This window comes from Podarcis erhardii, assembly GCF_964252035.2.
Source record: "Podarcis erhardii genome assembly, chromosome: 9".
Classification (NCBI taxonomy): domain Eukaryota; kingdom Metazoa; phylum Chordata; class Lepidosauria; order Squamata; family Lacertidae; genus Podarcis; species Podarcis erhardii.
In genome coordinates, this window is record NC_138512.1 from 40,543,620 (window position 1) to 40,566,322 (window position 22,703).

Sequence of the window (22,703 nt, forward strand, 5' to 3'; positions counted from 1 at the left end):
TGGGTTTAATTGTCTGAAGGCCCTCTTTGGTGACAGATGACAGAAAGGAGTACCAGGGAGGGGTGTGTTCAGTTCAATGCATCTTTGGGTGAGACAGAGCAATCCGGGTGAGAGCCAGATTGCTATCAGGAACAGCGAATCTCTGAGTGACAGATGGGTGGCAATGTGTAGTGTCATTTATGTGGTTCTGTCAGAGAATGGTTTCATTGTCTCCTGGTGCTTCTGCAGTACATTTTTGTTGAGTGGAAGGAGTGATGGGTGATAGCGGTTGTGATTGAGTGGGAGAGTGATTGTGTGTACTGGTGGATGTGTGCAGTACTGAATGACTAGTAGGTGATGTATGATTTGTATAAATACAGGCAGAATGTGTGTGTGTGATGTGTACGTGTTAATGGGGTAAGTGTTTCATTTTGTGAGTCAGAATGTGCCTTGGCAAGAGGGAGGCTGAACTCTATAAACATATCTCAAAATCTGTAGCTTTGCTGCTTTTATTTTATTTTTTTAAAAAAAGTTTTGTGGCAGTGAATTATATGGTAATTTCTCAGTATTCATTGCATTGCATTGCATTGCATTGCATTGCATTGCATTGCATTGCATTGCATTGCATTGCATTGCATTGTAATTGTTATTTTGTAAACTGTATAGAGACTGTCTTCAGTACTGAGTGGTATATATTAAATGAGTAAGATAAAAATAAAGTCATTTACAAGCAAGTACTGGAAACTATGGCACAGCCAGATGTTTCTCTGAAATGTTCCCCACATCAACTCACACCCTCAAATAGATTAATTTCGAAGATGAACAGCAGCTTGCTTCTTCAGTAGTGGAAAAGGACCAGTAAGAAAAGCTATGAAAAAAGCTGTAGCTACATAATATGGTTTCCTGACATGCTTATAAATTTGTTTTTGGGATGCAGACCAAGAACTGGTGCATCAGTTGGGTAGTTTTCACCTGCCCTCCACATCCCTGTTTCCTTTTATGTCATGTCTTAAGCCCAAGGGCAGGGACTGCTTTGTTTGCTATTGATCTCATGTAAGCTGATCAGGGAGGGCTTTCCATCTAAACAGCAGGGTAAAAATGCCTCAGACAGTATATTTGAATTTGTTTCTGTGGACAGTATGTCTTAATGAGATCTAAACTCAAGATTCAACGAACAACTAGCCTATGTGTTAAAACTACATACTTCAGGAAGACATCAGATAATATTGTATAATCCATTACCTGGCACTTTCATATTGTTTCACGGTTATTAATGTGTCCTCAATAGTTTTGTTCACCAAAGTGTTCACACTAGCAATAAAAAAGTTAATTGCCCCAAGCAGAGTTTCACCGTTTTTAGCAAGAAGTTTCTGAGTATCTGCATTGTATCCAAATTCCTCCTGTTAAGAGATTAGAAATATAACAGTGTTTTTGAACGCTTAACTTTCCATTATTATTAAACGCCAAGTTATTGACACTATTCATAGCAATCAAGAGACTTCAAAGCCTTAAAATAGCCTGTGTTAGCTTACTGATTAGCTTCTCTCACAAAATTGAATTCTCCATTTGTAAGAACTTTATTCTATATGCCACGTCTATAATCATGTTAAAAGTGGAATGAATGGCTTTTCTATGGGTAAAAATTGTGGTGTCCTGTTTGTACATAACACTACGATAATTTTATTAATCCATGGCTAAGCTAATACGTGCAAATCATACCCAGTGGTTTAATTATGGTTCATTTACTATTATTATTATTAACTTCCAGCAAATCATCATCTGAAGCCATGGTTTATTTTTAGCTTATGAACTTGATTTGTTTTAACTATGGCTTAGTGTTATGCACAAACACTCAAGCATTCTTGGCTAGATAGGCTACTGCATCCCAAATGCTCACCAAACTACAAAGGCACAAGGCAAAACCAGCTGGAAAACAAAGCAAGTTTTGGAGAAACTGTTGTTTGATCATCTGTGGAATAACTCACGGTTTGTATAAGAAACCATGGCTTAACATTACGCACAAATAGGTACAGCTTCTGCCCTAAATTAGCTTATTGCAAAAATTGAAACAACTGTGCAGCGATTAGCTAGAGTAGGCATGGGGAACCTCCGGCCTATGTGCCAGATTTGGTCTGCCAGGCCTGCCCACTTGGCTTGTGAAGCCATTTCCCAAAACCATTCCCACATGCCTCACAACTGGTGTCATGTGATGTTAGGTGTGGGGTAGGTGGAGACATGGTTGGATCAGCTGCTTACACAGCCAACCCCTAGGGAATGCAGGACCAAAATATCTGCACATCGGCTCTTGTCTGGCAAGTTTAATCCTGTGGGGCTCAAGTGCATGAGCTAGGTTCTCCCCCACCCCCACCCCAGGAACTAGCTTGCATATTTGAACCCTGCAGAAATCTGGATGCATGAGGAGTTGACCCTGCTGGGGATTTCAATGTGAACTCCCTTCCTGGTCAAGGATACTTTTGCTCCATTTTAGCTGCAATTTCAGTTGTCCACCCCCTTTCTTTTCTCTAGGCAGGGAGATGGTGTCCACTGAAACAGTTGTAACATCAGGTGATCTGACAGGTGGGCAGGGCCCATGAAGCCAATCCTGATAAGTCAAAAAGACTCCCCCACCCCACTGAGCTAGAAAGCTAGTGATTAACATGCAAGGCAACAATTCATGCTGTTCTCTTTTTTAAAATTATGCTATCTGTTATCAGGCAATTGTACTAAAAAATAGATTAAACAAATGGAGGCATTTCCAACTTTCCTTAACTTTCCTATTTTTCTATTGCAATTAAATACTTACATGGAGTTCTAATGATTTCAAACTCAAGTCTGCAAATGTATCTCCCAGCTGTCTTTGGGTATTCACCATCTGGAAAAGCTGTGTGGACAATGTTTGTGCCAATTTCAGGACATTCTCGTACTTCTTTTTGTTATCCCTCAGTATTTCTATTTGAGCTTCCAATTCCAGATCTACTGTTCGTGAGCCTCGACCCAGCTTCTCAGAGATAATCTGGCGAGTACACTGCAAAGTTTGCAAAACAAAGTATAAAATTACCATTTTCTTACAATCAGGCAGTATAAATATTTTGCTAAATAAATAAAATACACCTAAGAAGCTTTCTTCACAATTCGTAGCCTGTTTAGGACTCCAAAATGGTTAGCTATGTGGTGTTAAAGAAGGACAGAACTTTTTTTATGTATGCCACAACAGCAGCAAGGATACTTATTGCAAAGTATTGGAAGACACCAGATCTACCCACCCTGGAAGAATGGCAGATGAAGATGACAGACTACATGGGACTGGCAGAGATGACTGGCAGAATCCGAGACCAGGAGAAAGAGACAGTGGAAGAAGATTGGAAGAAATTTAAAGACTATCTTAATAAACACTATAAAATTAATGAAGGCTAGAATGACATGGGTTTAAAAACTAGGTGGTTTTCAGGGGTGTTGATTAAGGAAAAAGAACAGAATTATCAAAAACTATGGGAAATAAGGGAATGGATTTGCTGATTAGATAAATGAAATTAGAATACAGAAGGGGGAGGTATGAGGAGGTCGGGGAAACTAGGTTTAAGAAAATAAGGTTTGAAATTATACTTGTTTTTTGTCTTTTGTTTGTGTATGTTTTCATTGTTGTCTGTGTTTATATGTTTTTATTGGAAACTTTAATAAATATCATTAAAAAAAAAAAAAAAAGGGACTCCAAAAATTATATTAAAATACTGAGTGCACCACACTAGTGATTCCAATGTTGATATAGAACTCTAAAAAGTAGATCTGTGAACCCTGTAGTATGTATTCCACTCACTTAACTCTGTGAAAAGCCAATTAGAGCAAGCTAGTACAATTCATACTGGTTCTGTATGTGAAAAAAGAACAAGTGTATTTTTCAGATTAAAGGGTAAAAGTGTCATTTTGGGTTACTGCTGCTATGTAGCCATTTGAGACTGAAAAAGCTCATTAAAAAGATTTCAATTCATCCTGAAAAATAGAGAGCAGATTTTAGTATTAGTCAATCTTCTGTGTGGACTTAAGTAAGAATGCTGTAGCAGACAAAGAAACTTACCAATATTCTGAATAGTAAACCAAGCACAGGGCCGCAATGAAATGTGAAGAAAGAAACCACTGCATTTTTTTAAAGTTGCAGGAACTTTAATGAGGAATACTGTCCTCAGCAACTGATGAGGCAGCCAAATGGTGAACAGATAAACAGAAAGCATGATCAAGAGCAAATGCAGGGGCAAGTTTTGAAACAATCATAATTCTTAAAATTTCCCATCAACAAAAAAGATCAAACCGGAAAGCACAGAATGATTTGGGATGCACATAATAGACTCTGGGAGCAGGGAGCCAATTCACTACCCTGCTTAAAATTACCAAGTTCCATATGGACCACTTCACACACAATACAATTTCCTGATTCCACATTGAAAGAAATTCTAACTTGCAATAGGTATACATGTAAATGGAAAAAAAACTATGTGGAAGTCATGAATCACGGATATAGCCAGTTAGCCACTCCCATGTTGAAAGTGGCATTTATATACTGTAACTGCTGTGAATCAGAAAATGAGGGAGGGAATCTAAGCATGTGAGCCTGAACTTTGTTGAAATAATGCATGCAGATCAGCCTTAACATGCTATATCAACATGCAGAAGTAGATGCACAAAGCTGAGGGCAAGGTAACAGTCAGCCCATGGACACATTTTGTCACTCATTTATAAATGAGCTCATCTATGAATAGGTATAAACAGGCACATTAAGTTTCTCCATGTGAGGTGCACATACATATGGGAAAGATGTAATGTGTCTTTGAACTAGCTATTTGAGGAAGAAATCCATTAATGGTTACTTATACTACATTTTCCTAAGCTGAAAAAGTTTGGCATCCTAGCGTATCCTTGGTGCCTAAAGTCGGAAACTACGGTGATGTCGCCAGGTTCTACGGATCTTCTTTGATGTGAGATTTTTTGGAGTAATCAGTGAGCTTGTTTGGGCCATGGGTGAGAGCCAGGCGACTGAGAGGTGCTCAGGGAAGAAATGTGTCAGAAGAAGGAATTTATAGCAGTCTTTATTTATTAGTAAGCTATATGAATGGTTTCCCTGGTATTTTTGTAACGTTTGTTGCTGCTGTTTTAGTTTACTGTACACTGCTAAGATATATTTTTGTATATTAATTAGTATACAAATGGTGTAAATAAATAAAATATCCTTCCCAGGTTTGGAAGAATACTTCCTGCTGCCTTTAGTATAATTATGCTAGTAAGAAGAAACATAACTCAGAAGCAAAAATATAGTTTGTTTTCTATTTTAAGTACATATATAGTTGTGGCAGTATAAGCAGTCTTCATAGGTGGGGCAGGGTCTTGTCCTAGTAAACAACTGCATATTCCAGATTAAAGGTGTGAATATTAATTTCACTGGGAAGCTGCTGCAAAATGACATAATAAATTATACACCCTAAGCACAAAACAGCACCATTAAAACACACACTGCCCCTTCTTTTGCAATCTAAAATCTACTGACTACATAATGAGCAGCACACATAACAATGAAATTCGAGATCTTATTGTGTTTAAATCTTACACACGTGTTGCATTTCTTGCCAATTTCAGCAGTTCTATCAGTAGATGACCAATTCAAATAACTTCAAAGCAACTACTTAATAGCCCACTTTATTAAGAAGTTCACACAGTACTCAAAATAATCTTGAAGAAGTAAATTTTAGAAAAACAAATTAGGTTCCTTATTACATGTCACTGTTCCAAAAGCCTCTCTTCATCCCAAGGGGTCACTGTAGCAGAAGGAGATTAAATTTTCAAAATGCACGTCAGTCTCTTAAGACTTCTAGTTCTGGTAAAACGCCAAATCCTTTTACATGTGAAGTATTGGAAACAGTGCTTCCTCTTAGCCAACAGGCCAAGAGAGAATGCTTGGCTTGCATCTGTGGGATCTAAACTGCAAATATGAAATACAAACCTTGTAAGTATTTAGGCTCCATCTTCTTACAAGCTCCAGCTTTTCCATGGCTGGGTTCTTCGCCTCCTCTGCTAGCACAACTGGTCCACTTTTCTGCTGCATTCTTAGATTGCCTGTTTAGAAACCAGATGTAAATAGGCATGCTGAAGTGTGCCACTTAAACAGAAGGCTACAAAGTAAAGCATTTCCCGCTTCATTCTGAAGTGAATAGCACACTAATCTCTGTGTTAATATTATGGTGAACCTTAAAGAACAAGATTGCTTGGGTATTTGGATTTAAGTTACAATAGCCAGTAATTTGGAGATCTTAATTAAGAAGCTTTAAAATACTTTTATGAACAGGATATTAGAAAATGCTACAAAGCAGAATCAATCAATTACTGAATTTGCCAGCTGTTGCATTGTTCACAGTATGAACTGATGTCCAAGTACACTGATGAATTAACAATTCTCTCAGCATGTGGAAAATATGCATAATCTTTTATTTTCACTAAAGGCATATGTTGCAGTAAAACTTATGAAGACTGGTTCTTTTAAATATCTGCATAGCAGTTATGGTTACAAGCCTACACACATTTAACTGGAAGCCAGTCTGCTGAACTCTATGGGACTTGTTTCAGAGTTGAGAGGAACAAGATCAAGTCACAAGAGGACATCTACATGACATAGTTACTCTGCCATCTCACTTTTAAAAAGATATGCAGAGAGAATTAACTTCCCTATAACTAATATACAAATAGATAAATAAATAGCTCTGACAGTTAAAATACCTGTGCAGCACGCTTGAGTGCTGCTCACTGTTGTCAAGGGAAGAGGCAATCTTCCTTCCAACCCCATCTTACTTCTATAGCACCCCATTACTCAAGAAGGCTTCAAATTTTTTAAAGCAGATGTCTTTCCAGTATGTCCACCACGTGGGTGAACCTAGTATGTGCCTACCATGTGTTTGCATGTGATGCATCACCCCTTTCAGATGTTTTGATGCTCAGAAGACATGTGTGAAGAATCACACAGTGCTTCTAAAGTGACTCTAGTGATGACTACAAATACACTGCAAGGTAGAGGAGAGAAAGCAGCCACATTACAGTTTTGTCAACCAGAGGGCTTTTTCAGTGCACCATATTCCAAATCAGAATTATTATCCCAAATTCATGCAATGATTCAGTTAGGCTTCTCAATAATTTTGAAATGATTTTTTACCATGACCTTCAAAATCAAGAGAGCAGTGGAACCCAGCCATAAGTAGAAGTTAGTAAAAGAATTGCAAGCAAGGCTGTGAATTTTAAAATGTTACCATCAGCACTCTACATTTAGTGGTATTGAACTGCAGATAGGGAGTGAATAAAGTCTGCTCTTTTTACAAACACCCACCAGAAACAAGCACAGAATTGTTGGAAAACATTGCAAATTGCAACATATGCCTCACCTATACCAGTTTTATGATATGTTCCTTCATAGCAATACTCATAGCTAACTAAAAAAAAATGTGTGGCATTGCAGCTTGCTAGTACAAAGATGAACTGTCAGGATGGTGTTGACTCCCACAGATGATGTTATTTTAGTATACAGGATAGAGCATGTTGAGAAGAAGCACACCAGCTCCTGCAATTCTAAAAGCTGCAACTTGAGATGTTTGCTATGTGAAAGCTAACAATCCAGTAGGAACATGTTTGGGCTATGACCTAAACATTAACAACCAATAGCAACTTTAGGAAGGTATCAATTCATTTGTTTTCTACAAATGATCCAGCAGAGCCACAAGCAAGCAGATTTTAAATTGCTGTAAACCAAAGTATTATCAATTCATTCTAAGTGGCTCACACAATTACTGGATAGCAAATGCTTTCTATAACCTTTAAAATATGTTCACAATTCCAACCATGCATGAATTTAATTTTTAAAAGGCTAAAACATGAAGGCCTCAGGTACATTTAGAGATTTCAGTGCTGATCACTGACACATACTGTCAACTTCATCGTACCTCAAATAATGTCTACAGAATACCCTACACACAAAAGCCTTCCCCAAACTGATGTTCTAAATGGGTTTGGGGCTAAACTGCCATCAGCCCCAGCTAGCATGGCCAATGTCCAAGAATGATGGGAGTTGTCCAAAACATCTGGATGGCACCTGGATGGGGGAGACTGCCTTATACAATAGACCTGGGAAATACTCTACCCTTTAAAAATGAACATTAGACTAACTTGATCAAAGCCAGGCAGTCCATGGTATAGCCTTGGAAATTATATATTCCTGTTATAATGGAGAACTAATGGAACACTATTACAACTACAAGAGAAAACTGCAGTAGCAAGGTCATTCTTCAAATCATTCTCCTGATGCTAATATTTGTTTGATCATGTTTAATAGTAAATAAAGATAGTAATCAGAAAGAAAAATGCACTGGTTACTTTGCCAAGTGACAGAACCATGAAAAAGCAGCTGTCATGCTTAGCAATAGCAAGTAAAGGAATCATAACGAATTATCTGCTAACTTGGGAGTTAGTATTGTATCAGCAAGAGTGTTATCTGCTTAAACCTCTGAATACCTTTCGGAATAATTAAATCACTCCCTTGTTCAGCCAGTCTGCTAGCAGCTGCACTGCTAGGAGATACAACAGGTGACATGGGTAATGACGAGGGACCTGAAAACGGGACATACACCATGAAAATCCATCCTTATTCGATCAACACATTACATGTACACAAAATACTGGAGAAACTAGACTGAAACTTGTACATCAACATTTCAAGTTAGGGCTGCTTTGAAACAGAGGCAGCTCCATTATGGGGGCTGCTCCACAGGGCAAGCCCTTTTGAGTATACTGACCATTTAGTTATCTCACCACCACCATGAACTAGCCTTTAGAACTCAGCAGAGTTTTTTCATGTACAAATTCACTGAATGAATTGCGAATAGACACATTCTTTGGCTGAAGTGCTTTTTTTTTTTTTTTACATACAAATGAGTAACAATGAATACTACATAGAATCCCTTTTCTGTCATTAATATATTTGTTGTAAATATTCTTAGTTCATCAGTAATAACTTACCTTGAAATGGCCCAGCTTCAATGATTCCCTCTTTCGTACTGTCGAAGCCATGCGATGTAATTTGGGTTTCAGACAGACCAAGTCCAGCTGGTATTGAGTGCTTCAAGTCCTTAGAAATGTTTGAATAAAAAGGGAAATCCATGTAAATATCCCAGATAAAGGAACTTGTAGGCATTATAACAACATATCAAGCTCCTCTATAACAAGGCATTTGACAGCCTAGAATCTAGTTTATGGTGTCATGAGATTCTATTATGATGACTTAACACAGTACAGCTTTGCAGTCTGCATCATACATTTCACTTACATTTGTGAACCAGGTGCTATATGCCAGGGATGTCCAACCAGTAGACCGATCCCTGGATGACTGTGGTAGATTGTGGTGCACCGCGGGATCCCTATAGATCGGCAGTAGTGATAAGCAATGGAGTGAAAGTTCCCGCCCCCCACTCCTCTTTTCCTTTGTTGTGTCAAATGGGTATTTTGCCAATGAGTTAGAAAACACCGTTGTTATAGGTGAGCGGTCTCCCCCCCCCCCAAAAAAAATAAAGCTAACATGCTTTGTTAGTCCTCCCTAAAAGAAGCTCGACAACTTTGGCTTCGTCCCCCCCTAAAAAAAGGTCAACAACTTTGGCTCTACTGGTAGTAGTTCGCAGTCTCTTGGGAGTTGGATGTGCCTGCTATATACCAATGGTTTACAAGGACAAAGTGGTTTCTACTAGGAACATGGGGAGGGCAATATAACTTGTGGTCTAGAATGCACCTTGACTGGGTCAATATAGTACTTATATCCAATTTCTTTCCTAAAGGATTTTGTTTTGACTTCAAGTATCCCTCTGCCATTTGGAAGGCTTAAGAATGAGATGAGTTCCATCAAGTTCAATGCAACCGCATTCTAAATAAATGTGTTTAGGACATTTAGGACAGTTTTATAATTTCTGCCTTAGAGAAGATCTCTTAAGTTTTGGATACCTTACATATAGAAGCCACTTCTTGCAACAGTTTACTCAACAAGCCAAATTTGGTGAATATAGTTATGAGATGATAATAAAACGTAACAGTTTCTAGCAAAAAGCTTTCTATTATCATTGTCCTCATCAATAAACTGAGCAAGCCCTAACAGCATGTTAGGAAAATGTGTGGTATCAAGCACAACTAGTGCCACACAAGTCCCCAGGGCTCCATTCAGAATCAACCTGGGTCTGATACAGCATGAATTAAGGCTTAGACAAGAATTTGGATCCCACTGCTTCTTCCCCCCAATTTAACCTGGTTAAGGAGGGGACAGCAGATGCCCCAGACTTTGAGTTTTCACACAGCAAGCTACATTTCCTATGCTGCTCAGTGACAACAAAGGGAATTGCTGGTATGCCCAGGTCCTAAGCCTAAGGTATCAACTGTTGGCAGTTCTCCATGCAACTGACCCACAGTTATGGGAAGGTTTGAGAAAGAGGACCTGGAAGCAAGGGCTGACTGAGCAATTCCAAAATGAACACAAACGTCAGATTTGCATCAAATTCAGAAGGTATCAGAAATGGTTAAAAAAACCCCAACTCCCTCCATTCCCCAAATTTGGAACTATTTTACCTAAAAAAATTTTTTTTTAAAGTTTTTCAGTAGTTCACATTTAGATATTATGGCAGGCTATAGTTAGATGTTGCCAGAACAAGCCCTTAGAAACTTCAGACTTACATGCTTCTGCTTTCCTCTTCAATTCTTATTTGCAGCAAACTATTGCTTGCAATTTTATACATACAAGTAAACTGTAATTTGCACTTGCCTGTAGACTAGGATCAAGCTTGGTTTGTAGGCTAGGACAAACCCCAAGACAAACATGTATCAGAGGTAGGGACTTGCCATGTGTCAGGGGAAGGAGGGAGTGCAGAGTTCTAGGTTCATGCACATAATGTCAAACAATGGGCAGCATTACATTTGACTAAGACAAGCTATTAACTTCCAATTGGTTGCAAGAGCTTCTTGCACTCAAGCAGAAGCCGCGTCAGACATTCAGGTTCCGAAAAATGTCCGAAAACCAGAGCATTTACGTCCGGGTTTTTGGCATTCGGGAGCTGAAACATTTGAAAACGGAGCCGTTCGAGAACCGAAATTTGACTGTATAAATGAATCCCACAGCTGCATCCTAATTTGTCCACACCAGGGCTGAAGTCATAGAAGTCTGAGTGCCCAGGCTTCTCACTGCATGTATTCTGCTTTCATATTAAAAGTCAGAAACTTACATGCTAACTTACAGAAATATGGAAAGTTGCAAAGGTAGCATTCTGCCACCCACCAGTATGGCAGAGTTAAGAGAAGCAGTTAGCACCCTGCTACATTTCCCAGCATTGCATAGGCTGATCAACTAAGTAGGATTTTGTATTTCCCTTTTTTTGCCAGAAATACAACTTACATTTCAGTTGACTAGCAATCACTGTCCTGACTGGAAGATTAGGCACTGATTTCCTTTGGTATGGATGCTTATTTCTACAATAAAACTATATGTGGTTCGGGGTTTGTTAGTTTTTTTAAAGGGAGAGAGAGAGAGAGAGAGAGAGAGAGAGAGAGAGAGAGAGAGTTGACTTATGGTGTTCCCCTCAGCCCTGGTAAATCCCCTTAAATATCCTCAACAAGATTTGACAAAGATATGAACCAGATTTGCTTTTCAGTGGCTTTCTCAACTTTATTCCCAGGTACAAATCTCGGTTTCCTGAATCATTCTGTTACAGTGGTGCCTCGCAAGACGAAAAGAATCCGTTCCGCGAGTCTCTTCGTCTAGCAACATTTTCGTCTTGCGAAGCAAGCCCATAGGAAATTCGTTTTGCGAAGCACCTCCAAAACGGAAAACTCTTTCTTGCGAGGCATTCGTCTTGCGGGGCACCACTGTACTTGCCCATTCTGCTAATGCTCTATAGAAGTATGCTGCTCTGTTGGACCTCTATACAATATTCCTCCCTAGATTCACTCTCATCCCCTTACCACACCCAACTTCTGGCAGTTCTGAAACATTTTCTTGTTTTCAACTAAGTGCCAAAGTCTTATAGCAACGAACAAACACCAGAGATTAAGGCTTTAATCTCTAATCAAGAGATCCTGCCTTTATTGAGAAAGGTTGTCAGCATTAGTTTCAAAACCACAATGTTAATGACCATAATAGGCACAAAAAACCATGCCAAAAGCCTACCCATATCTCAATTATTAGCTTTATGCTTTAAAAGGTTTTAAAAAACATGTATAGTTTCTGTAACTTTTTCAAGGCCTGGTTGGAATAGGGCACCTGCTTTATAGACAACTCTCTCACCAACCTTTTGCCACTTTAATGTAATTCACTGGCAACTCTTTGAAATGCAGAGTTGACAATGACCAAAATCCACAAAGAAACATAAAACTGAATGATGCCTATTCTCAGCTGCCTGTAGCTTTATGGTCCAAGCTACCCCAAACAAACACCTATATAACTACATATAGGCTACGCTCTATAACATACCCCCCCCCCACTATTCAGCCCATCTCTAACTCTAACTCTCCTTCTCCCACACTGTATGTCGGCACAACACTCTAGGTTTGATAGACAATGTAAGGGGAGATACACACAGGACAACCCAGACGGGTTGGCAGGAAAACATCACATATAACAGACATACAAAATGGCTAGCTTAAAAGCAATTGTACTAAACTTGAGGGAACTGGGAAACCCTATCAAAAGAAAACCCTATCAAAAGAAACCTCGTATGTAAGCACAATGAAATCACACATTGCCTTTCTACAGGAAATACAAATACAGGAAGCAAACTCCTGAGCAAACCCTGCTTCAGTCAACAATGGGTGGCCCCTGGCTCAGGTAAGGTCCGCGGGGTAGTCATAGTACTCACTAAAGACCTAAATTTTAAAGCCACAACAGTGCTAAAAGGCAGATTCATTTTTGCTAAAGGAGTACTAGATGGGAAACTAAGCTGACAAATGGATCCATAAATGCCCCAAACACAAAACAACTAGAGTTCATCCAAAAGACACTAAGCAAATTCCTCTCCTTCTCCAAAGGAGAAGCAATCCTAGGAGATGACCTCAACCTAAATATGAGAGGCACCTCCCTAAAAGACATCCATCCTACAACCCCATGGGCAACCTTCCTCAGTGGGAAACCCCAAACAATTAGAGACTCTTACAAACTACTGAAAATTCAAAGAAACAGAGGCCTTTATCACATCCAGGGAGAAAAGAACCTAGGAGACACCAGCCACACATTCCAGTTTGAATGCCATGGCACAATGTCCAGACTGGGCAGAATTCAGCTCACACAAGGCCTGATCCCTGTGGTAGAAACAACAAACATTGGTAACATTAAAATCACAGACCACACCCCAGTAGAAGTTACTCTCAAAATAGGAGAGGAAACACAAGCAACCCCGTCACGGTCCTTCAGCCCCGTCCTAATCACAAACCAACTGGCTAGAGAGAATCTCTTGAAAACTCTCCAAAGCTAGTTACAGATAGGTAGCCGTGTTGGTCTGCCATAGTGAAAACAAAATAAAAAAATTCCTTCCAGTAGCACCTTAAAGACCAACTAAGTTAGTTCTAGGTATGAGCTTTCGTGTGCATGCACACTTCTTCAGATACACTGAAACAGAAGTCACCAGACCCTTCTATATAGTGAGAAGGTGGGGAGGGGTATTACTCAGAAGGGTGGTGGGAATGGGTGATTGGCAGATAGCTGTGATGAGCCTGTTGACGACTCTTAGGTCTTACAGGAAAAAGCAAGGGGTGAGAAGGTGAAAAATGGCTTTGTCATGTATAATGAGATAAGACATTCTATATAAGATCTCAAAGTAGCTGTTCTATTACAAAGGAATTTCAGAAATAGACTGGAAAGAGAAGCTGCTGAATTGCAACTTATTACCAAACTTAAAACCTATTGGAAAACTCAAGATTCGCCCACGCTGGAAGAATGGCAGATGCAACTGATGGACTACATGGAGCTAGCAGAAATGACTGGCAGAATCCGAGACCTGGGAGAGGAAGCAGTGGAAGAGGACTGGAAGAAATTCAAGGACTACTTACAAAAACACTGTAAATTGTATGAGTGCTAAGAAGGATGAGGGATTTGAAAATAATAGGGCACCATAAAATTTGGTGAAAAGATTGTGAGAATGAGTGAATTTTATGAGAAAAATAAATTTTGAATAAATATTATGGTAAGATTAGAGATTTAAGACCTAGATAAAAATATTCAAAGTTAGGGACAAAATATTGGAAGAGTGTACAATAAGAATGGAAACAAGGTGATAAATTGCTGGTTAAAGCTTTATAAATTTGGAAAGTAGGAGTGAGAGAAGTGAGGAAGTCCAAAAATGAAGAAAAGTTGGTTATTATATGATGCTAAATTTTGTGTTTGTTTTTCTTTTTTGTTTGTTTGTTTGTTATGCTGTTTTTTCTCTCTATTGTAATAAAAAAACTCTCAATAATTTTTTTTAAAAAAAAAAAAACACAAACTTAAAACCATGGAGAGACCTGGTCTGAACAAAGACATTGGATTCTTATCTCATTATACATGACAAAGCCATTTTTCACCTTCTCACCCCTTGCTTTTTCCTGTAAGACCTATTGCAGTCGTTAAGAATCGTCAACAGGCTCATCACAGCTATCTGCCAATCACCCATTCCCACCACTCTTCTGAGTAATACCCCTCCCCACCTTCTCAGTATATAGAAGGGTCTGGCGACTTCTGTTTCAGTGTATCTGAAGAAGTGTGCATGCACACGAAAGCTCATACCTAGAACTAACTTAGTTGGTCTTTAAGGTGCTACTGGAAGGAATCTCCAAAGCTACTTTAAGGACAATTATGTGGGTGACATAATAACCCCCTCCTCTGGGACACAATGAAAGTGGTCACCAGAGGAGCCTGGATAAAGGAGAGAGCATCCCTTAAAGAACAAACTTCCAAAATTTGTAAATTAGAAAAATAAATTACGACCCTCTCATCACACTACAAACAGGAGCAAAAAACCTCCTTAAACTCATAGAACAAAAAAGAAGAGAAATTGACTCTCTAGAAATCAATAAAACAATGATTAACATCCTATACTCTAAACGACGCTTTTACAAATATGGAGGGAAGAACTGGGGCTGGGGCTGATGAAGGGGAAGTAAGATTCATATAGTTGCTCCTTTGGGGGCTGATGGATCCAAGTCGACTTCTGGGGAGGTAAGGAGTCTTCCAGGGGGCCCTTGGACCCCATGCCAATGTCAGATGCTGGAGTGTGCTGCCCTACAACTCTGACAACTTTAGAAAATGAGTTTAGGAGCTAAAGTCCCATGTCAGAAAATCTGCAGAAACTTGCATTTTTGGCAGCTGTGAAGCCTTGAGTGACTAAACGGGTAACCTAGACCAAAACCAATTCTGAAAAGGGGGCAAAACCCAATATATAGGTCACAGTGCAGAATTAGTTATTGGAAAGTCTGCCCTACACACCAGGCATATGAAACCCCCTTCCAACTTCCCCCCTGCAATATTTCTCCTCCTCTGTGGGGCACACCTAGAAGTGCTAATATGTCAAGTGCTCCAAAATGAGCAAAGATGAGTGATGCAAGAATTCAAATGACAAAGATAATTTCCTGACATTATTTATACAGCACAGGGTAGTAACTTTACTTGTGTGTAATAATTTAGTCTGCTGGGTTTCCTGTCCTAAAGAGTAGTTAAGAGGGACCTGCCAGCCAGCCACTCCATTGAATGGGCTACCAGTAATGAACTCAAGGGTGCATAGACTTTCTTCCATTTGAACTCCAGCAATTAATGTGATAACGTCATCTATTCAGCATTACTCAAGAACAGATTTTGAAAGCCTTTTGTAGCTCCCAGTTTAACAAAGTGATAAGAGGATTCCGACTAAAACATCAGGAAAAACTTTCTGATGGTAAGAGCTATTGTTTTCCAATGCACTGTCTAAATAATTAAATAGCTTAATCTCATCAGCTCTGAACAGAGCTGATCTTTTAATACAAGTTTGCAGCAATTAATTTCTACTACTTTCGCTATGCAAGGGACTTGGGAGCAACATGGAGTTGTGTTTAGGAAATCCTTCTGACAGACAGGCAATAATGATTTCCTTCAATCAAAAGCCTTGGTGCCGTTTTAAGTAACAGCAGCTGTGGCGGCAGCAGCAGCATTGTAACATCCCACACCATGGGTAGGCAAACTAAGGCCCGTGGGGGGGGGGCGGATATGGCCCAATCGTCTTCGGATGGTCCAGGAATCAGCGTGATTTTACATGAGTAGAATGTGTGCTTTTATTTAAAACACATCTCTGGGTTATTTGTGGGGCATAGGAATTCGTTCTCCCCTCCCAAAAAAATATAGTCTGGCTCTCCACAAGTCTGAGGGATAGTGGACCGGCCACCTGCTGAAAAAGTCTGCTGACCCCTGTCCTACACAGAATGACACAATGGGAAGCGCTGCCCCCATTTTTTCCATAGATCCATTCTGTAGCAGCATATTGCAACACTGCTAGGCTGCAAATTGCAGCTCCACTGACATGAAGTGGAAGCAAGGCTTTATAAAATCTTTAAATAAACTGGAAAACGCCCTGCCACATCCTCTCATATTGCTACGTTCCTTCCCCTCTGAAAATTAATAGATCTGATCTCCCTCAATAGTTGTTGAAAATGCTCTCCTACTTTTACAGAGGCAGCAGATGATTCTACAAACATTTTATGGGCACAGCCAACCAGCCAGGTATAAAACATAAAAAATTTTCAAGTATGAGAGAGGTTATCCCTCAAACCACATAGCCTATACCAGAGCAGCCCCTAGTGGACACAAAAGTATGTTACAATTTTGTTTTATTCATGCAGTGTTTATTTTACAATAGCAATCCGTATTTGGCAAGAATATTTCACTTAACAATGTCAGCCTTGTAAATAAGCCAACAAAAGTTGCTAGCCTGCTTATGGATAATTTTAATGGGAGCATGATACTTTTACATATCCAGAAGATAAGCCCTAATAACCAACACACACCATATTTGTAGGTCTCCTGCAGCCAGAAAAAGGTGCTCTTTGCAAAAAGGAGTAACACAGAAAACATTCTAAGAAAGTTAAAAATAATTAACTTCAAAGAAAGAATGCAAAACAAGGACACATATGCAAAAGATTTCTACACCCTCAGCACTGATTTTCATCACTTATTACTTTAACCAGCCTCTCCATAGCCACCTAGACAAACCTTTTTTCATCATTCCCATCAATAACAAACCTTCAGAATTCAGGCTGCAACTCCATACTCACTTACATGGGAGTCCCACTGAAGTCAATGGGGGCTTACTTCTGAGCAGACATCTAGGACTGCCGCAGCACTCTGCTATCCTGCCATTTGCAGGCACCCCACCACCACTCGCTCCCACACCTCCCCTATCACTCTCAGCAAAGAAAGCAATTCTTTTCCTCCTGTTCTCTCAAATCACTGCAGCTACATTCATTGTCTGATTCACAAAGCAGTTAAGACAGAATCCTCAAGTTCAAACTGACACAGCATCACGATCCCATAAGTTAGTATCAATGCAATGCTATTTCAAATAGCAATCATAATCAACGGGTGCTGGAGGGAGATGGCAGCACATTCCTACTTTGCTTGCAAAACATGCTGGTCCCGTGAGTCTGGTCCTAGAAGGGAGGCGTTTGTGGGTGGGTGGTGGCTGAAGCATGTAGCTCTTGCTCTCCTCCCTATCCCTTTGTGGCTTGAGGTTGGGAAGCCTTGTGCCTCATGTACTTGCAGGCACATATTCTCATTCTGCCTGTATTAACCAGCCCTACTTACCCAAGCAAAATTCCTGATCACCACAACTTGATAGAAATGAAGTATATTTCAAGTCCCAGAAAGCTAATGTTTCAAAATACAACTAAAGTTGGAGTCAACAAGGAGGGAATAACCTGAATAGTCTAGCAGTCTAATACGTTCTCAGATTCTCTGATTTATTCACCTGGATATTGGACTTTCCTTATTCCCAACAATCAGAACAAATTATACACTAAAAAATATTAAATGAAATCTACAAATAACTTTAACTGCAAGAAATTAAAACATTACAGCATCTTACTCTTCTATGTTTTATTACTTTTATGGAGTTGTTTGCAACATATCTTGTGATTTGAAAGGATAAAACCTATATTCATCTCTAGAGAAAAGGCTGGCAAGCCTTCTCCAAGCAGGAGAACATTAGATTAATGCCTGGAGCAAGCAAATTATAAGGTGAAAGTATTGCCTAGATTAATCTAATTTGATTATTAGTAAAATGCTCAGGGATTTAATTTACACTATACTTTTATCATCATCATCATCATCATTTATTAATATATGTGTTGCCCAATGCAAAATGCCACCAGGCAACTTACAGTACCACAAATTCTGTTTTTTAAAGCAAAAATTATTTTTAAAGCAAAAATAGTTTAAAAAAGAAACTAACAATAGAAAAACCCCATTTTGAGCTGATCTAAATATGTGCAAATTCATCATTCAAAAAGTAACACTCCCCATGAAAAATATTAAGCCACTAGCTGATAAAATATATTAAACTCAAACACTAAAAACCATTGCTATTATACATATTGTTAAACTGCTTAGTTATGCCTCATACCCTGTTATAGTTGTGCTCATGTGTATCTTCAAGTTCTCCATTACTTGTCACAGAAATCTCTGCTGCTGAATTTTTTGGAGATTCTTCAGCCATTGAACACTCCTAGAGTTTGAAGAGAAATATGTTGAGTGTTATAAAATGATATTAATATTAAATGTTTAGCTATTTTGCTAAACTACCACATTTCACTGAACCACAAAGAGGATATTTGCAGATCCCAACACAATGATCCTATGAAACATAGCTAGTTAAATTATTCAGTCTCCTAAACAAAAAGCAAGTAGTAGATCAAGTACCCTTTGTTCAGGTCAGTCTGCTCCCACCCCAGTGCTAGACACACATAAAAACAATTGATGGCCCACATAGTAACTTCCGCCTCCTAGTCACAGTACGTTAGATATTCCTGACACTTAACATTACCAAACAGCATAATATTTATATTTACTTTGGTACATGGCAAACCTTTTCAGCTATCAAAAGATGCTCACAGACTTAAGAGAACTGCATCGCATGTGAGTCATCTGCCTCTTGTTGTGCAGCCTCAAATATTAATGCCCGTAAGGCTGATGAGTGCATCTGATCAAGCACCTGATTGTCACAGTGCCAGGTAAAACTCTAGTTTCCCCAGTTTCTCTATAGAAGTGTACATAAGACTAAGGCCAACCAATGACTGTTCACTTACCTCCCATGGTGTTCCCACATTAACACTGGAGTATTATAATAGGTTATATATTTAATCTCAACAGATGTACAATTTTGATACTGTAAACAGCGGAATAAGTAGTTTACGGGCAAACTGTTTCCTCTTTCACACAACACCTGCAATTTTATTAGTCGAAACTCATGTAACTATGGCATCTGTTTTTATAAGGTACTGAAAGCAAATCAAAAGACTAATGCACACATGTAAGCTACCGTATTTTTCGCTCTATAAGACAAACCCGACCAAAGTTTTTAGAGGAGGAAAACAAGAAAAAAATTATTCTGAATCAAATGTTGTACTAAACTATTTAATAAACAACCCTCTCCCTCTCTGCGCAGCACCTCTCCTGCGAAGCGGGAGGAGGAACAGAGCCTCTTCTGTTCCTCCTCCCGCTTCGCTGAAGGGGCGCTGTGCAGCTCTCTCTCTCTGCGCTGCGCCATTCGCTCTGTAAGATGCACACACATTTCCCTTTACTTTTTAGGAGGAAAAAAGTGTGTCTTATGGAGCGAAAAATACGGTAATATGAAAACACTACATAGCTATTATCCGTAACTTTAGCTCATCTTTGCAAAACAGCATATGCCCCATGGGCTAGAGTATCTCTACATCTTCTGGGTTTTATTGGATTGTGGAAGGAACTAACGAAGAGTCCACATGACTATGTGGCAAAAGCCAGAACCAATCAAGTCACCACAGAGTACATCATGCAGAGTGCTAAGACACTAGCTGTATTAATTAAGTCTGGTAAGGGTAAACTATAAATTACAATTTATGACATATTGTAATAGTCATTCAAGCAGACCTGCCTTGCCACAGATCAGGTCACATCAATCAAATGTAGCATTCAGTTCTTAAAGCAATGGCATGGTTTGCACGTCACATTAAACCATAGTTTTAATCAAACTATGGTTTGATGTATGCTGCTTAGTAGTTCCCAAGGCACTCCTATCTGTGGCTTCTACTAGTCTGTTCACTTGATGCTGAACCATGATTTCATAATATATGCTAACAAAATCCTTACCTACTGCAGTCGGTTTCATATCCCCAATTCACAGGATTGTTGTAAGGATAAAACAGAGAGAAGGGAGAACCATGTACGCCACCTTGAGCTCCTTAGAGAATCACAGAATTGTAGAGTTGGAAGGGATCCCAAGGATCATCCAGTCCAACCCCCTGCAATGCAGGAATCCTGCCCACAGAAAAGTTGGGATATAAATGCAATAAATAAACAAATCTTTTCTGTTTTCTGCCAGTAGACAGATTGCAGAAAGAAGGCTATCAGCTATGCACTTCTCTCTTTGATTATGTATGTCTCCTGAATAAAATCCACCTCCCAACATGCAATCCTATGTTCATGCTGGGAAATAAGGTATTATTGCATCACTTTCCGTAGGTGTAATACTTTTTCTATGATGTAATCAAAAGCACTGCTCTATGCAAAAACAAAAAACAAAAAAAAAACAAAAAAAAGTTTCTCAATGCAAATTAAAAGACACTTCATAAAACTTGAGTACACACTATAAAATCTACAATGCATTATACGACTCTGGAGTTACGAGTAGCCTTTGAGCCTACAGCTATACAATTCAGCACAATAGACCATGTACTAAAATTTAAGAAGCCTAAACACAAAATGCCCAAAATCACATAAATCAGGTCAAAATTTAACCAGCTATGATTATTTTAAATACTTTTATATCACAAGTCTTGCTTATTTAGGGTTGTGTTCCCTGCTTTCTCAAAGCCAAAGGGAGACACCACCAAACTGTACTGAAGTCTGACTCAATATAAAAACTTACCCATGGCACATTCCTATGTAGCCTGCAGTCTCCTCATCCCCCTCCACATACTTTTAATCTGGTCTGCAACACATGTGCTGTCTGTGAGGGATGCCAGGTGAGCTTAAGGAAGACAGATTGCTCTGCCCCTGCTTTGGTAGTTTCTGAGGTGGCTGGAGAGGAAAAGGTTTATCTTCCTCAGCAGTGAGCATGGAAGCTGAGTGAACTTCTGGAAGAAGGAATGAGTGTCCTACCCTTCCTATGACATCTCACTTTACTGGGTGGAAAGGGGGCTTTCTTGTGTTTTTATATTGTGATTTTATCCTGTGAACTGCCCTGAGACATGCAGGTATGGGGCAGTATACAAAATTATCATCATCATCATCACCATCCTTCATTTGCAGCCAGTACATGTCTATTCAGAAGTAAGCTCCACTGAGTCCAATGGAACTGGCTTCAATCCCAAACACACTTATGTAGTGCAGTAGTTAGCAAGTCACTTTAGGACCAAGGAGACCAGGATTCGAATCCCCACTCAGTCATGAAGCTCACTGGCTGACCATACATAATGTCGTGCTTTGATGGACCCAACCCCTGCTAGACAGAAAGCAGCATGGAAGATTTTTGTGCTCCACATTCAGCCAAGCAGATTTCTCTCCCTTCTTACCTTGGGCACTCACCAGATATCCTTTGCCACTGCCCTGGTGATGTCCATTTTCCCTACCTAAATGGATGACTACACTTCCTTCCTATGGGGACAAGCTGCATTTCGGCATAAAACAAAGCCAAGCCTGTACTCCCAACACCGCGTAGCCACTACTCACAGCATTCTTTACAATGTACAGACTCTTCCTCCAACATTCCCAGTCAACCATCATGTGAAGCAGTTTACAAGTTAAAAAGCAATTCTTTACACTCTGGTGGGCACAGCCACCTTCCCCTCATGTTTGTGTTTCTCTTGATCGAGTCATTCCAGAAAGAGAATGTCCCTGCCCACTACTGACATGCAGCTGCCAAGAGATCAGCACCAACTAGGAGTATTGCCCCTTACAGAAAAACAGAACTTCCCACAACTGTTCTAAAAGTTGCAGGTGTAAGCTCTGGTGGACTGCACTATGCAGAGCTTGCCATAGTACCAGGGACACAACCAACAAGGCTCTGTCCTTATCCTAAGATACAACTAGCACAACTGATGCAGCAACAACTGGATATAATCACCTGAAAGTGGCCTGGAGCATTCTGCACCAGTTGTAGCTGTTCAAGGACAGACTTAAGAGCAGGATTTGGCCATTTTCTTGTGTTCACATCTTAATAGGACACTTTGCAAGAAGTTACTCAAGCACCAAATAAGCTCCTTACCCACAAAGGGGAAGCTGTGCCCTTACAACAAAAGCTGAAACTGTAATAGTCTCTCAAATTCGGGATAAGACTAGGCAACACTTTCAGTCTCAAAATAACTGGTAGCCAAAGATCCATATTATGAAGGTGCAAACATCCAAGATGGGTATGCTATATCCCCTATCTTCTACCTGGCCGACTGCATGCTTTTCAGCTAGATCTTGCCAAAGAACAGCAGTGGGC

General features: G+C 39.6%; 1 protein-coding gene and 1 long non-coding RNA gene across 3 annotated transcripts in view; one reads left to right on the forward strand and one right to left on the reverse strand.

Moving 5' to 3' along the window:
• The window catches only part of ARFIP1 (ARF interacting protein 1), a 36,756-nt gene that overhangs the window by 7,610 nt on the left and 6,443 nt on the right, over positions 1-22,703 (reverse strand). The window contains exons 3-8 of one of the 2 annotated variants that reach the window (XM_081875426.1): positions 18,642-18,743; positions 9,019-9,127; positions 8,515-8,610; positions 5,966-6,078; positions 2,783-3,004; positions 1,222-1,379 (exon numbers count right to left, since the gene is read on the reverse strand). In XM_081875426.1, coding sequence (XP_081731552.1) covers positions 1,222-1,379; positions 2,783-3,004; positions 5,966-6,078; positions 8,515-8,610; positions 9,019-9,127; positions 18,642-18,743 — 800 coding nt within the window. The remainder of the gene's footprint in view (positions 1-1,221; positions 1,380-2,782; positions 3,005-5,965; positions 6,079-8,514; positions 8,611-9,018; positions 9,128-18,641; positions 18,744-22,703) is intronic. The other variant, XM_081875427.1, reaches the window with a different exon arrangement.
• Positions 9,134-9,939, forward strand: LOC309349516. Its single transcript, XR_014159995.1, has 2 exons — positions 9,134-9,534; positions 9,828-9,939. It is a non-coding gene; the product is annotated as an uncharacterized lncRNA (long non-coding RNA).